The following is a 15,805-nucleotide window of genomic DNA, read 5'->3' as shown; positions in this document are numbered from 1 at the left end:
TCCATCGCTGTCCTGTCTGTCCCTGCCTGACACAGGCAGGCTGGGAATGTGCTGGGAATTTGGGATCTGCTGGTGAGGCGGTCTGGGGACCATGTCTTGGATTTAGGCTGAATTGGGGTTGTTCAGCCTGGAGCAGTTTTGGGGTGACTTATTTGTGGGCCTGAAGGGGCTGACAAGAAATACGGAGAGAGGCTTGGGACACAGGACGGAGGGACAGGACACAGGGAATGGCTTCCCAGTGCCGGAGGGCAGGGCTGGATGGGATCTTGGGCAGGAATTGTTCCCTGGGAGGGTGGGCAGGCCCTGGCACAGGGTGCCCAGAGCAGCTGGGGCTGCCCCTGGATCCCTGGCAGTGCCCAAGGCCAGGCTGGACATTGGGGCTGGGAGCAGCCTGGCACAGTGGGAGGTGTCCCTGTCATGGCAGGGTGGCACTGGATGTTCCTTCACGTCCCTTCCCACCCAGAGCATTCCATGACTCCACGATTTTTGTGAGCTTTAACACCGACGAGGGCGCACGGCGACGGCTCGGAGCCCGAGCCCTGCGGCTCCGTCACAGCCCCTGCCCGGCGGGGGGGTCAGGCCGGTGCCGGTCCCGCGGGTCCCCCCGCTCGGTCCCGGTGCCTCCGCGCTCCTCCCCGCCCGCAGGGGGCGCTGCAGCCCCGGTACCCCCGGTGCGCGCGGAGCGTGCGCAGTGCGGGCACCCTGCGGGACGGGGGCGGGGCGGGCCGGACCCACTGGTGCCCGGGACCGGTGCCTGCCACCGACGCTGACACCGGGCTCAGCCCTACCGCCTTCTCCCGGTGGCCGAGCCCTCGTGCTCGCCTGCCGCTCGGTGACACCGGCGGCGGGGCTCTCACCGCTCCGAGGGCGGCCTCACCGACCCCGGTGCCCTGGGCCGGTTCCCACACCGGCAGCGGGACGGGCGGACGTTCCCCTCGCTGCAGCCCGGTCGCTGTTCCCCCGGTGCCGCCCCGCTGTAGTCCCGGTGCGGCCGCGGTGACACGCACGTGGTCGGCGAGGCGGAACAGCCTCCCGACCATAGAGTCCGCCGGATAGAGCGGCGCGACCGCGCACGCGCTCGGCGCAGGCCCTGCCCCCCGGCGGTGCCGCCCTATAAGAGGGCACCGGCTGACGTCAGCGCTCTCTTCCGCCCGCTCTGCGCTCGCCAGCGAGACAGGGCCGAGCCACCGCCATTGCCGCGACCCCCCCGCCCCGCAGCATCCGCCGCCATCCGCCACCATGGTAAGCTCCTGCCGGCCGCCGCCGCTCCCGGGGGGATGAGCGGCCGTCGCGCTTCCTGTATCGCCGGGGATGGCGGTTCCGCGAGCGCTGCGGATCCCACGGCGGCGGCTGCGGCCTGTGCTGCCGGGCTGGGCCGCGGCTGCGGGGAGAGGGTGGGGCGGCGGGAGGGGGCCGGCCTGGGCGGCCGTGTCACCCCCGGCGCCGGCAGGAGCCGCCGGTGTCGGTGCCGGGGCTGCCGCTGCCCCGCGGGGCGCTGGAGCGGTCGCGCTGATGTGGCAGCGCGGTGGTGGCGCCGGGGACGGGGCGCTGCGGTGCCGGTCGTGCCTTATGTAACGCTGCGGTCTGGGCTGTCACTGTCACCGGCACCTGCCCGGGCTCGGTTTTAGGGACGTTTTGCGCCCAGCACCCGCTGACACCGCGGCTTGGGGGACACTGGGGCAGGGAGGGGTTGGTGCTGCAGCCCCGCTGCGGTGCCTTTGCTGCGGGCTGTGTTGTCACCCAGGCAAAGTTGGTGTCACCGTGACCATGGCAGATATTTATGGGAGATTGGGATTCCTTGGAATTGCCAGAGCTGTTTCTGTACACACTGAGTCCCCCTCATCTCCTCCCTCAAGGTGAACTTCACAGTAGACCAGATACGGGCCATCATGGACAAAAAGGCCAACATCAGGAACATGTCCGTGATCGCCCACGTGGACCACGGCAAATCCACGCTGACGGATTCCCTGGTGTGCAAGGCCGGCATCATTGCCTCGGCACGCGCCGGGGAGACCCGGTTCACCGACACCCGCAAGGACGAGCAGGAACGGTGCATCACCATCAAATCCACGTGAGTGCCCTCCCTTCAGGCTCCTGGTGTTCCCTGAGCTGAGCTCTGGGGAGTTTGACTCATCCAGGAGGTGGAAGAAGATGCTGTGGGGTTCTGCTGTAGTCCAGAAGCTCATCTCGTGCTCCTGAGGGTCTTGAATGATGCACGAAAAGTTGGTTGGCTTCTGCTCAGCCACTGAGCAATTCCTTGGTAGGCACTGGGGAAGCAGCAGCTTTCCCCTCCCAGTTTAGCACCAGGATTGTTGGATGTCCTGTGGATGTGGTGTGGAGACTCTTGGGAGCATCTCTGGGGCTGTATCTGGTGGCTGTGAGGATCCTGAGGGTCCTGAAAAGGGGTGGAGAACATAGGTGGGATTAGTAAAAAAAGCCTAAATCCTTCATTTGGGAATGGAACCCTCTTTGGGTGCTTGAGTACTGCAGAGAGTTGGAGGAGGTTGGGATGTTGGAGGATGTCATGGTTTAGGAAGGGCAGATTGTAGCCTGTGCTTCTGTTATCTCCCACATTGGTCTCCCACGAGTACACTTCAGGAAATCCTGGAGCCCAGCATTTAGGTGGGAAAAGATCTCCAAGGTCGTCGACTCCAACCTGTGACCAGTCACCACCTTGTGAACCAGAGCAGAGCACTGGGTGCCACATCCAGTGGTGGCAGCTGTTTGTGTGGGGCAGAATGTTTCTGAGCTTTAGGGAGGATTAACCCAGATCATAATTCTAATAGTTCCTTCTGTATTTCAGAGCTATTTCTCTGTTTTATGAACTCTCTGAGAACGACTTGGCCTTCATCAAGCAGAGCAAGGATGGTTCTGGTTTCTTGATCAACCTCATTGACTCCCCTGGGCACGTGGACTTCTCCTCAGAGGTCACTGCAGCTCTGCGGGTCACTGATGGTGCCCTGGTCGTTGTGGACTGTGTCTCTGGTAAGGTTTTCTGCAGCTGGAGCAGTTTTGGGGGAATTTGGAGAGGAGCATAACTAATTCCCCACTAATTCCCTGTGTTTGGCAGGCGTGTGTGTGCAGACAGAGACTGTGCTGCGTCAGGCCATCGCCGAGAGGATCAAGCCCGTGCTGATGATGAACAAGATGGACCGGGCGCTGCTGGAGCTGCAGCTGGAGCCAGAAGAGCTGTACCAGACCTTCCAGCGCATCGTGGAGAACGTCAACGTCATCATCTCCACCTATGGAGAGGGAGAAAGCGGCCCCATGGGCAACATCATGGTGAGGGGTGGCTCTGAGCGCTGGGCTTGGAATGAGCCACTGTGGTGAGAGGGAGCAGTTGCCTCCTCAGTGATCATTCCTTATCCCAGGCGGAGAAGTGAAGGGGGAATCTCAAAGGTGCCTGAACTCCCTGGGCTTGGGGCTCTCGCTGGCTCCCCTCCCAAAGCTCTTGTTCAAGGCCTGAGCAAATAAAGGCTGGGATTGTTGCCCAGAGCAGCTGTAGCTGCCCAATCCCTGGAAGTGTCCAAGGCCAGGTTGGACGGGGCTTGGATCAACCTGGGATAGTGGAAGGTGTCCCTGCCCGTGGCAGGGGGTGGAATGAGATGGGCTTTAAGGTCCCTTCCCACCTGCTCTGCTCCTCCTGGGTTCTGGGGAAGGGAGCAGGGCTGTGGGCACAGGTTCTGAGAAGAAGCTTTTGCTGTATCCTTGCATGCTGGAGGTGTCCATGCCTTCCCGATCCTCCTGGGAAGGATGGGAATCCTGCCTGCACGTGGATCTAAGCTGTTTGAGCACACGCCTGGTGGGAGTGGAGGAAAACCAGCCCAGTTCTGTGGTGCAAAGCTAAAATAATGCCTGTCCCAGACCTCAGAGGTGGTCAGTGGGACAGAACTGCTTGAGAGTCCCAGTGTCCAAGACTCTTTGTACTGGAGTGTTTTTGGGATGGAGTGGACTCAGAGCTGTTCCCCTGACCCAGCTCTGCTGTTCCCTCTCAGATTGACCCGGTGCTCGGGACCGTGGGCTTTGGCTCGGGCCTGCACGGCTGGGCCTTCACCCTGAAGCAGTTTGCTGAGATGTACGTGGCAAAGTTTGCTGCCAAGGGAGATGCCCAGCTCAGCCCAGCCGAGCGTGCCAAGAAAGTTGAGGACATGATGAAGAAGCTGTGGGGAGACAGGTGAGGAGGGAATGGTGGTGACTGGAATTCCAGATCAGCTCTGCATGGCTGCAGCCTGACACTGCAGAGGGTGGGTGAAGGGGGAGGGTGTGGTTGTGCCTGATTTAACAGGAGTTAAGAACATTTTGGTGAGTGCTGGAAGCGTGGATGAGGGGGAAGGCAAGGAATGCCTCTTCCTGAGCAGGCAGAACAAGCCATGTGTCTGTAGCTGACCTAAGCGTGGACAGTTGTCTGATTTCTTTCTCTCTGCAGATACTTTGACCCTGCTACCGGCAAGTTCAGCAAATCTGCCACCAGCCCTGATGGAAAGAAACTGCCCAGGACCTTCTGCCAGCTCATCCTTGACCCCATCTTCAAGGTGAGTTCCTCAGGGTTCCTCCCTGGCCGGCACCTCCCACTCTCCGCATCCGTTCTGTGCGTGATGATGGAAAATTTCTTCACTTTGACCTGACTTGTTTGATTGAAGAAATTCAGCTGTCTGACACATCTGGGTACCCTGGGACAGAGGGGCTGTGTCTGCTGGAGGGAGGCTGGGCGCTGAGGAGGAGCAGGAATTCTCTGCAGGCGCAGCGGTGCCGCTGCAGATCCAAACCGGGTCACGGCAGCGCTGCCAACGGCTGCTCTTGTTGCAGGTTTTCGATGCAATCATGAACTTCAAGAAGGAAGAGGCGGCTAAACTGATTGAGAAACTGGACATCAAGCTGGACAGTGAGGACAAGGACAAGGAGGGCAAACCCCTGCTGAAGGTGAGGTTGGTCTGAGTCCTTTGGGGAGGAGCTGAGCAGTTGTGCTGCTCCAGTTGTGTCAACATCAACCCACTTGGGAGGTGGGGAAGGACGGGGAGGTGAATCCCCGCTGTGAACACTCTGACTGGGTCCTGCTGCTCTGCCCAGGCCGTGATGAGGCGGTGGCTGCCAGCTGGAGATGCCCTGCTGCAGATGATCACCATCCACCTGCCTTCCCCCGTCACAGCCCAGAAGTATCGCTGCGAGCTGCTCTACGAGGGCCCCCCTGACGATGAGGCTGCCATAGGTAGGATGAGTTGCTGCTTTGCAGCCAGGCCTCAGCTCCAGCAGACATTTAACTGGCTTGTTGTCCACGTGAATGACTCAGGAGTGTCTGGAATTCTTGAGTCTGTAGCTTTTATAGCATGGGCCAAACAGGTTTAGTGGCTCACAGCTCTGTTCTGGAGGACTGAACTGGCTGAGTAACCTGAGAGTAGCCAGAGGGTTCAGCTGAGCCTGGATTTATTGAAAACATCTCTTGGTGGTGTGATCTTCCATTGTATCACAGAACAGGTGGGGTTGGAAGGGATCTTGAGAGTCATCCAGCCCCATCCCCTGCCGTGGCAGGGACACCTCCCACTGTCCCAGGCTGCTCCAAGCCCCAATGTCCAGCCTGGCCTTGGGCACTGCCAGGGATCCAGGGGCAGCCACAGCTGCTCTTGGGCACCCTGTGCCAGGGCCTGCCCACCCTCCCAGGGAACAATTCCTTCCCAATATCCCATCCAGCCCTGCCCTCTGGCACTGGGAAGGCGTTCTCCATTTCTTCTTGTCTAGACAGAAGCCCTTGGGCTGGGACAGTGGGTGCAGGTCCCATGTGGGGGTTTTGGGGTTGGTGCCAGATACATCAGTAACTCTGGGCTAAGCTGGTGTCTCTCTCTCCCCCTCCCAGGCATTAAGAACTGTGACCCCAAAGGCCCCCTGATGATGTACATCTCCAAAATGGTGCCAACCTCCGACAAGGGACGTTTCTACGCTTTCGGCCGTGTCTTCTCTGGTCTCGTCTCAACTGGCTTGAAAGTCAGAATCATGGGACCAAACTACACACCTGGCAAGAAGGAGGATCTGTACCTGAAGCCAATTCAAAGGTATGTCCTGGCTGGGGTGTGCTTTGGGGTTGTGGTGCTGTCTTAGGATTTCTTTTGTGTCTGAGGCCTGTCAGTGTGCTTGGTTACGGGCTGCAAGTCTCTGCTGAGTGGGATCTGCTCCCCTTCCCAACCTCACTAACCCACCTTTCCCTTTAGGACCATTCTCATGATGGGCCGCTACGTGGAGCCCATCGAGGACGTGCCTTGTGGAAACATCGTGGGGCTGGTCGGCGTGGACCAGTTCCTTGTGAAGACTGGAACCATCACCACCTTCGAGCACGCCCACAACATGAGGGTCATGAAGTTCAGCGTCAGCCCCGTGGTGCGCGTGGCCGTGGAGGCCAAGAACCCGGCCGACCTGCCCAAGCTGGTGGAGGGGCTGAAGCGCCTGGCCAAGTCTGACCCCATGGTGCAGGTGAGTGGCCGGAATGGATCCAGGGGGACAAGTGCTGGGCCCGCTGCCTCCAGTCCTGGCAAAGCCTTGAGTTGAGTGTTGGTCCCAGCCCTGCCAAAGGGCTGCCTTGCACCCTGGGTTGGTGCTGTGACACCCCCAGATCAGTGGGAAGAGCATCTGGAAGGAGCTCTGTGGGTCAGACACAACACAGAGAGTTGCTGATGTTTCTGGCTGTGGCTCATTCTGAAGCCTCACCTGCTGTTCCTGGTGTTCCCAGTGCATCATTGAGGAGTCTGGGGAGCACATCATCGCTGGCGCTGGGGAGCTGCACCTGGAGATCTGCCTCAAGGACCTGGAGGAGGACCACGCCTGCATCCCCATTAAGGTAGAGAGGCTGAGTGGTCGCTGAGCTCGGCGTGGGGGTTTGGCTGGTGTTTGGTGCCTCACAGCCCCTCTCTGTCCCTGCAGAAATCGGATCCTGTGGTGTCCTACCGCGAGACGGTCAGCGAGGAGTCCAACGTGATGTGCCTTTCCAAGTCCCCCAACAAACACAACCGGCTGTACATGAAGGCCCGGCCCTTCCCCGATGGCCTGGCTGAGGACATCGACAAGGGCGAGGTGTCGGCCCGGCAGGAGCTGAAGCAGCGGGCGCGGTACCTGGCCGAGAAGTACGAGTGGGATGTCACCGAGGCCAGGAAAATCTGGTGCTTTGGGCCTGACGGCACCGGCCCCAACATCCTCACTGACATCACCAAGGGAGTGCAGTACCTCAACGAGATCAAGGACAGCGTGGTGGCTGGCTTCCAGTGGGCCACCAAGGAGGTGAGGACTGGGGTCTTGGTCTGGGTGGTGCCCGTGGCTCTGCTTATCCTCCTGTTTGTTTGGAAAAATGGTCACGCTGCAAAAAATTTGTAGTTCAGCATCTTGTAGGTTAAACAAAACTTGGTGGCAGCTGGAGTGAAGGTCTTGTAGCAGTTCAGGCACACTCAGCCTCAAAGGTTTCTCCCAGCATTGCAGAGAAACCCATCGTAGTACCATGAACTGAACTTTGTGGTTTTTGTGCTTCTCATGGAGCAAAATGCAGCATCTCTGAGGCAGGAACAGTCCAGGTGAAGAGCACAACTGGCATCAGAGGGAAAGGTGCTCTGAGAGTCTTGACAGAGATCTGGCCTTATGCAGCAATTATTTTTCAGGGTTAGACAGGAGAGGACTGCAGGTTGACATACTGGGAACAGCAACAGGAAGGATTAATTCTCCTGTATATTACTTTCAGTCTGAAGGACATTCCAAGCCAACAACTTCTTTGACATTACTGGAACAAAAAACCTGTTTTCCCTGGCCAAATATTTGGGTTTCAGCACCATCAATGTGTGTCAGCTCTTGTGGCTCGGACCTCAGAGCTCATCATGAGGGTGCTGCAGTGGTGGCCCAGAGGTGAGCTGGTGCTCCCCAGAACCCTTAGGTTGGGAAAGACTTCTACAAGTCCAGCCTTTGTAGGTTTGAAGGTTCATCCCTCAGCAAGGAGGTGGAGTGGCCAAGCGGCTCCTTGGTGCTCTAGGAACCGCTTCTATGGAGCTCCTGTGAGCCTGGGGAGCAGCACCCCTGTCTGGGAATGCTGCCTGCCCTAGGCTGGTGGTGTCTGACCCCCGCTGTGCCCTGGCAGGGGGTGCTGTGTGAGGAGAACATGCGCGCCGTGCGCTTCGACGTGCACGACGTGACCCTGCACGCCGACGCCATCCACCGCGGCGGCGGCCAGATCATCCCCACGGCCCGGCGCTGCCTCTACGCCTGCGTGCTCACTGCCCAGCCTCGCCTCATGGAGCCCATCTACCTGGTGGAGATCCAGGTGAGGAGTCCCTGCCAGCCCGCAGGGGTGGGGGGGACAGAGGTGGGTGTGCAGTCCTGACTCCTCTCCCTCCTGTAGTGCCCGGAGCAGGTGGTCGGAGGCATCTACGGGGTGCTCAACAGGAAGCGTGGCCACGTGTTTGAGGAGACCCAGGTGGCTGGGACCCCCATGTTCGTGGTCAAGGCCTACCTGCCTGTCAATGAATCCTTTGGTGAGTCCTGGAGCCAGCCTGAGAGGGAGAAGGGAGAGCCTTGGGAAGGAGCTCAGGAGATCCTTGAGTTCAGCTGTTCACCCAGCACCAAACCATGTCCCCACATCCTCATGGCTTTGAAATCCTTCCAGGAATGGGGACTCCAACACTGCCTCGGGCAACTGTGCCAGGGCTTGGCTACCCTTTTGGAGAAGAAACTTTTCCTAATCTCCAGCCCTCCCCTGGTACAATTTACGGGTGTTTCCTCTGGTCCTCTCACTTGTTGCTTGGGAGAGGAGACCAAGGTTGCAGATTATTTTGCGTGGGAAGAGACTTTGCAAGGTCTTCCACGTCCTTCCATGGACATGGACACCTTCCACTATCCCAGGGTGGCCTTGGACACTTCCAGGGATCCAGGGCATCCTGTGCTGGGGCCTTCCCCCCTCCCAGCCAGGAATTCCTTCCCAATATCCCATCCAGCCCTGCCCTCTGGCAGTGGGAAGCCATTCCCTGGGTCCTGTCCCTCCATGCCTTGTCCCCAGTCCTTCTCCAGCTCTCCTGCAAGGGGCTCTAAAGTCTTCTGGAGCCTTTTTTCCATCCCCACCTCGCACCGGTTGGGAATCTCAGGAGGTTTTTGGGAGCTGCTCTGGGTTCCTCTGGTCTATCCATGGAAGTGACATCGAACTATGACCATTCCCATCCCACCTCACCTTTTCTCTTGTGTTCCTCCCAGGTTTCACAGCAGATTTGAGGTCCAACACGGGGGGCCAGGCTTTCCCCCAGTGCGTCTTTGACCACTGGCAGATCCTGCCCGGGGACCCCTTTGACAGCGCCAGCCGACCCTGCCAGGTGGTGGCCGAGACCCGCAAACGCAAAGGGCTGAAGGAAGGCATCCCTGCCCTCGACAACTTCCTGGACAAACTCTAATGAAACTCATGGAACTCTCTGGGAGAACAGGAAAAATTGAATTAATTAGCGTTATCACCCATGCGGAGAGGGTTAGACGCCCGTGACCACCATCTTGTTAATTAATGGGTTTCATAGCGATTTTGAGAACTTCAAATATGGAAAACAAATGACGAAAAAAAAGAAAAAAAAAAAAAAAAAAGCCTTATAGGTTTCTGTGTTGCACATGACTCATCTTTGCCATTGTAACTAAAACATTTCCACTAGATCTGCCCAATTCTGTATTTATTTGACTTCAAAAAAAAAAAAAATACTGCTGCAGAATGGCCCAGAGTGGGGGTGGGGGGAAAAGGAGGATGAGGAAAACGGGGAGACACAGAGAGACAGAGGGAGTGAGGATACCTTATCTGCAGCGTGACTGTCCGTCGTGCCCATCGCCGCCTGTATTAGTGCCACTGGAATTAATAAAAATTGGATAAATGGTGACGAAAAGCGAATTTTTTTTAGGGTGGTTTGAAGGGCGAGGGTGGCGCCCTCTGGTGGGGGTCAGAGAGTGGCGCCAACAGCGCGCGCCCACCCTTGGCCCCGCCCACCTTCCGCGAGAGGCCCCGCCCCGCCGGACGGCGGGGCGGGGCCTCTCGCGATAGGTGGGCGGGGCTAAAGGTGGGCGGGGCTTTGCCATGAATGGGAGTGATGCGGAGGTGGGCGTGGCTTCGTGCTAATATGGGCGTGGTTTCATGCGGAGGTGGGCGTGGCTTCGTGTGGGAGGGGGCGGGGCCCGCTGTGGTGGAATGTGGCGGCGGCGACGCGGGCGGCGGCGGCGGCTGAGGTTGGGAGAGACGGGGGGTGAAAATGAGGGGTCTGTGAGGGGCGATGCGGGGCGGGAGGGAAGGTGAGGGGCTGTGCGGGTGGGAGAGGGGTGATGGAGGGAGGGTGGAGTGGAGTGGGTGGGGAGGGATGGTGCGAGGAGAGGGGGGTGTGTGGGGGTTGAGGCCTGTGGGGTGGGGAAGGAAAGGGAGGGATTGGGGAGGGGGTTGTGGGGCGTGTGGGGCTGGGAGGCGCTGTGGGTCGGGAAAGGGGTAGGGAGGGACTGGGGGGTTGTGGGGCCTGTGGGATAGGGAGGGGTTGTGGGGGATCGGGATTGGGAGGGGCCGTGGGGCTGGAAAAGGAGGCGTAGGGATTAGGATGGGGGGGGGGTGTGTGGAGAAGTGAAGGGATGGGGAGGGATTGGGGCGTGTGAGAGGGGCTCTGGGGAATTGGAATGGGGAGGGGCTGTGGGGCAGGAAAGGGATGGGCAGGGATTGGGAGGAGAGTGGGTGTGGGGCCTGTGGGGGATTGGGTGGGGGGGCTGTGGGGCAGGGAGGGTCCGTGGAGGCTTGGGATAGGAGTGGAAGTGGGCCAGAAAAGGGATGAACAGGATTGGGTGGACAGTGGGTGTGGGGCCTGTGGAGCAGGGAAAAGCTGTGGCCCCCTTCCCTTCTCTGTCCCCCGGCTTTTGGGGTGTGGTGAGACGGGGGGGCATCCCCGGGACTAACCCATACCTCGGCCACAGCTGCCCCATGGCCTGCCCGGCCTGGGGCTGTGCATCCCCGAGGAGCCAGGATCCCTGTGCTGGGTGTTGGTGTGAGCCCCCCTTTTTCCCGCTGCCACAGGTGCTGATCCCCGGCTGCTCCCCTCTGCCGACATCCAGCGCTGGCAGCACCGGGGTGGCTCCCGCTCCAGAAGGCCCCGCAGCCATGTCCACCTTCCGCCAGGAGAGCGTGGAGGACTTCTATGAGATGGGGGAAGAGCTGGGCAGGTGAGGGACATCCCACTGCGTTCTGGGGGGGCTTCCATCGCTGCACAGCCTGCCCCAGCATTGGGCTGGGACCTTCACTGGATGCAGTTGCTGGATCCTTTGTGGTTCCCCCTCTGCAGGCAGCAGGGCTGGAGCTGTGCAGAGACAGGCACCTCTGGCAGGCAGAGGTTAAAATAAAGTGTTAATTAACGTCGCTCCCGGTGGAGCTCCCGTTCAGCTCAGTCCGGGGCTGGCGGCTTCCGGCCCTCCTCGGTGGCTTCGCCTGGCCCTGTGCCTGTGGGAGGGATCCAGGGTGACTCAGTGCCTGCAGATGGGATTTAATCAGCCGGGATGCAGAGGCGGCAGTGGGGGAGCTGCCTTGGGATCCTCCAGCACTGCCTCGGCCGCACCGGCCCCACGCCCTGGCCCCTCCTCGGGCACTTGGGCAGCAAAAGCGTTTTGGGTCACTTAAATGGTTTTTTTTCAAAGCAGAAGAACTTCCAGGGGTTGCTGCAGGTTCTCTTGTCCATCTGTGGCTGTGGTTCTTTGTGAGCCATGGGGAGGGATGAGGTGCCCATGGATGGATCCCACTCTGCCCTGGGGGATGTGTGTGTCCCTGGCCATGATCCAGGGATGTATGAAGGTATAAAGGAGTCTCAGGTCCAGGTGCAGTTACTCTGACTTCAGTCATTTCCCCTCCACTGCCCTTCTCCATCAGAGCTGTATGGTCCTCCGGGACCACTGGGCTCTGGGATTTGCTCCTGGGGGCTCCTGGCTGGAAGAGGGGGCTGATGGGCATCTCCCACCCTGGCTGGCCACAGCAGCACCTGAACAGCCTAGGGAGGGTTGGCAGCTGCCACATTCCTGGGAGGAATTTCCTTCCTCCATCCTGGGCGGTGCCAGGGTGTGTAAGGCCCGGGAGCAGGCGGGAATCACCAGATCCCAATTCTTGGCGTTTCTGGGGGGAAACAGTGCATCCTCCCGTCCCCCATCCTCGTGCTGCTTCCAGTGTGTGGTGCAGGACATCCTCTCTGCCACTCACCTCCTCCCCACACCCCACAGCGGCCAGTTCGCCATCGTCCGGAAGTGCCGTGAGAGGAAAACGGGCCTGGAATACGCGGCCAAGTTCATCAAGAAGCGGCGGCTGTCGTCCAGCCGCAGGGGCGTGAGCCGCGAGGAGATCGAGCGCGAGGTGGACATCCTGCGCGAGATCCAGCACCCCAACATCATCACCCTGCACGACATCTTCGAGAACAAGACGGACGTGGTGCTCATCCTGGAGCTGGTGTCCGGAGGGGAGCTCTTCGATTTCCTGGCGGAGAAGGAATCCCTGACGGAGGAGGAGGCCACGCAGTTCCTCAAGCAGATCCTGGACGGGGTGCACTACCTGCACTCCAAGCGCATCGCCCACTTCGACTTGAAGGTGAGCTCTGGCAGCTGCAGACACCCCGTGTTCAGCACTGGGAGCAGGGATAAACTCCCAGGTGAGCTCTGGGAATCAGCGCTGGGGAGTGGGGATGAGTGCACTCCTGCAGTGCAGTGGGGCTGGTGCTTGGGGTCTCTCCCAGCTTGAGGCACACCCTCTGCTCTGGAATGAGGAGCCCAGGGCAGTTCCCACAGGTTGGTGTGTAGGGACAGACCCAGCTCCTCTCCCCTCACAGCCAGAGAACATCATGCTCCTGGACAAGAACGTGCCAAACCCTCGCATCAAACTCATCGACTTCGGGATTGCCCACAAGATCGAGGCTGGGAATGAGTTCAAGAATATCTTTGGGACCCCGGAGTTTGTGGGTGAGCATTCCTGGGGGCTCCTCAGCATGCTGAAAGCTTTGGATTAATCCTGGAGAGATGCCCAGCACCCTGGTGCTGCTGCCAGGATGTGTCCATGGGGCCAGGCTTCCTTCCCCACAATAAACCCATTTTCTCCCCTTTCCTTCTAAAGCCCCGGAAATTGTGAACTACGAACCCCTGGGGCTGGAGGCCGACATGTGGTGAGTGATTCCCCTCCCGAGCCCCTCCCCATGGCTCCAGCAGCCAATCCCCTGGTGCTGGTGGATCTCCCCTCATGCCAAAAGCTCTGTGTGACTTCAGCCTCCTCTTCCTCTCTCTTCCAGGAGCATTGGGGTCATCACCTACATCCTGTGAGTATAAGGCAGGTCTGGGGGGGACGGGGCTGCAGGATGAGCCCCCCACCTCAGGCTGGAGCATTTTTGGGGTATCCCAACCCTCTCTCTCCTCAGGCTGAGCGGAGCCTCCCCGTTCCTGGGGGAGACAAAGCAGGAGACGCTGACCAACATCTCTGCTGTCAACTACGACTTTGACGAGGAGTATTTCAGCAACACCAGCGAGCTGGCCAAGGACTTCATCCGCCGCCTGCTCGTCAAGGACCCCAAGTGAGGGATGGGGAGCAGAGCCAGGGGTTCCTCTGGGAGAGGGGACAGCCCCCCCTGCCCAACCTGCTGTGTACAGGCAGCTCCCTCTCTCCTGTCTGCACCAGCGTGGGGTGAATTCTCAGATCCCCCTGAGGGTGCAGCAGCTCCACTGGGGTTTGGGAGGGTTTGAGGGCTGAGCTGGGCCCCCAGGGCTCAGGGTTTGGGAAGGAACAGTGGGGTTGGGAGGTTCCTGGGGCATCCTCTGCCTGTGTTTCTCTTGGGAGGCAGTTTGGGGAGTTGGGGGCTGGATGCAGCCCTGCCTGGGGGGGCCCTGTGTGCAGTGAGTTTGTCCAGGCTCAGCCTGACCCCAAAGGTGATCAGAGAATCCCAGTCGCTTTTCCAGGGCTTTAACAGGGAAAGAGGAGCAAAGCCTCTGCCCTGATCCCAGCCTTGCTGTGTTTGCAGGAAGCGAATGACCATCGCCCAGAGCCTGGAGCACCCTTGGATTAAGGTGAGAAGTTAAAGAATCAGCACTTTTTGGGTGTTTGACCCCCCGAGGCCAGGGCTCTTCTGCTCCCCCACCCCCGTGGGGCCAGTTTGGTGTCACTGCCAGGGGTCCATGGGTGGGTGCTGGAGCCACAACTGTCCCTGCCACAGGTGATCAAGAGGAGGAACGTCCGCAACGAGGACAGCTGCAAGAAGCCCGAGCGGCGCCGGCTGAAGACCACGCGCCTGAAGGAGTACACCATCAAATCCCACTCCAGCATGCCCCCCAACAACACCTACATCAACTTCGAGCGCTTTTCCAAGGTCATGGAGGAGGTGGCTGCGGCCGAGGAGAGCCTCCGAGAGCTGGAGAGGAACAAGAAGTCCTTCCAGGAGGACATCGAGGCGCTGCTGTCCATCTACGAGGAGAAGGAGTCGTGGTACAAAGAGGAGAACGACAGCATCAGTCAGGACCTGCGGCAGATCCGGCAGGAGCTGCAGAAGACGGAGGCGCTGAAGAAGCAGGCGCAGGAGGAGACCAAGAGCGTGGTGCAGGCGGCCAATGGGCTCAAGCGGCGCTACCGCAAGCTGGAGAATCACTACGAGGCCCTGGCCAAGCAGGTGGCCTCGGAGATGAAGTTTGTGCAGGAGCTGGTGTGGTCCATCGAGCGGGAGAAGCTGCAGAGCAGCGAGGGCGACGGCAGCATCCGCTAACCCGGCCGGCCCCAGGGGCTCCGGCGCTCCCCGGTCCCCCCGCTCGCCCGGGAGCCCCCGGTCAGCGTCCCCCGGCCCTGCCGGCGTGCGGGGGGGGCCTGTGCCTCGCTGGAGCCCCCACCTCGGGGCCTGGGGCTGTGCTGCCCCGGGGTTTGGCTTCCTGCGTGCTGCTCCTGCCTGGCTCGTGTCCCCGCGCTCCCCGTCACCGCTGCCGTGCTCGGGGCCGTTCGTCCCCACCCCACTTGGGTCCCCGAGCTGCCCCAGCGCCCCGTGGGGGGGTTGGTGGGCAGACCCCCCCCTCTACACTACAGCAGCAGCCACGTGTGGGCTGGGACCAAGGACTGATCCCTGCGTGGCCTCGCACTCCTCAGCCCCCTGGGTGGCCCCTGTGCCCCCCACTCTCCCCGGGGTGCTGCACCCCTTGTCCCCCTGTCCCAGCCCTCGTTCCCCCTTGTCCCAGAATAAAGGTTTCTGTGTAGCGGGGCAGCTGCCTCAGCTCCTGCCATGGGGGAACAGGGGTTGGGAGGGGGATAAGGATGTGCCACGTGGTGACAACTCCAGCACTGTGCTCCCATTCAGAGAATTTCCTTAATTTGGGAGTTTTTTTTTTCCTTATGAGCCCCAATGCTGGCAGGTGAGCTCACTGTGGGCATGGAGGGAGGTCTAGGGATGGTTTGTGGAGTGTTCCCAGGCTGGGGCAGCCCCCAGGCCCTCTTGCCTCAGATCCCTCACTCCTGGGGACAGGGGGAGCCAGGTCCCAGAGCACCACATTCCAGAGAACACCACAGCAGGGATCAGGCTTCCCCTGGGAGCACCGAGGGCTTTTCAACTGCCTGTGCCCCGCGGAGCCAAGATCCAGCTGCATTTGATCTGGGGAATCACCAGCCAAATCCCAGGGCTGGCAGGCGTCCCCCTGGCTGGCCACGGTGGGTTCACCTCCGGCTCAGCTCCGGACCCAGGGCATTTGCTCCATTTAGGATTTAGTTGTCGCTCTGCTGAGGCCCTTGCGGCTCCCTGGGGAGCGGGGCTGTGCCCCACGTCCCTGCTGACGTCCCAACAGGTGTAGGTTTCCTCCC

General features: G+C 60.2%; 2 protein-coding genes across 2 annotated transcripts; both read left to right on the top strand.

Annotated features, from left to right (window-relative positions):
- Positions 1-1,088: 1,088 nt before the first annotated feature.
- On the top strand, positions 1,089-9,872 carry EEF2 (eukaryotic translation elongation factor 2). Its single transcript, XM_082297979.1, has 15 exons — positions 1,089-1,242; positions 1,857-2,071; positions 2,804-2,985; positions 3,071-3,282; positions 3,996-4,174; positions 4,427-4,532; positions 4,807-4,920; positions 5,068-5,206; positions 5,849-6,044; positions 6,201-6,459; positions 6,716-6,823; positions 6,907-7,260; positions 8,102-8,284; positions 8,363-8,495; positions 9,208-9,872. Exons 1-15 carry the CDS (start codon positions 1,240-1,242, stop codon positions 9,399-9,401), a joined length of 2,577 nt encoding a protein of 858 aa, XP_082154105.1. The 5' UTR covers positions 1,089-1,239; the 3' UTR covers positions 9,402-9,872.
- A 278-nt stretch (positions 9,873-10,150) lies between these two features.
- Positions 10,151-15,207, top strand: DAPK3 (death associated protein kinase 3). The gene is made up of 9 exons (XM_082297711.1): positions 10,151-10,209; positions 11,033-11,178; positions 12,220-12,580; positions 12,819-12,948; positions 13,100-13,148; positions 13,272-13,298; positions 13,398-13,550; positions 13,995-14,040; positions 14,187-15,207. The coding sequence occupies exons 2-9, from the start codon at positions 11,117-11,119 to the stop codon at positions 14,727-14,729; spliced, it is 1,371 nt and encodes a 456-aa protein (XP_082153837.1). The 5' UTR covers positions 10,151-10,209; positions 11,033-11,116; the 3' UTR covers positions 14,730-15,207.
- The last annotated feature ends 598 nt before the right edge of the window (positions 15,208-15,805 follow it).

Source organism: Coloeus monedula, assembly GCF_965178545.1.
Source record: "Coloeus monedula genome assembly, chromosome: 27".
NCBI lineage: Eukaryota > Metazoa > Chordata > Aves > Passeriformes > Corvidae > Coloeus > Coloeus monedula.
This window is presented reverse-complemented; position numbering and strand designations above follow the sequence as displayed.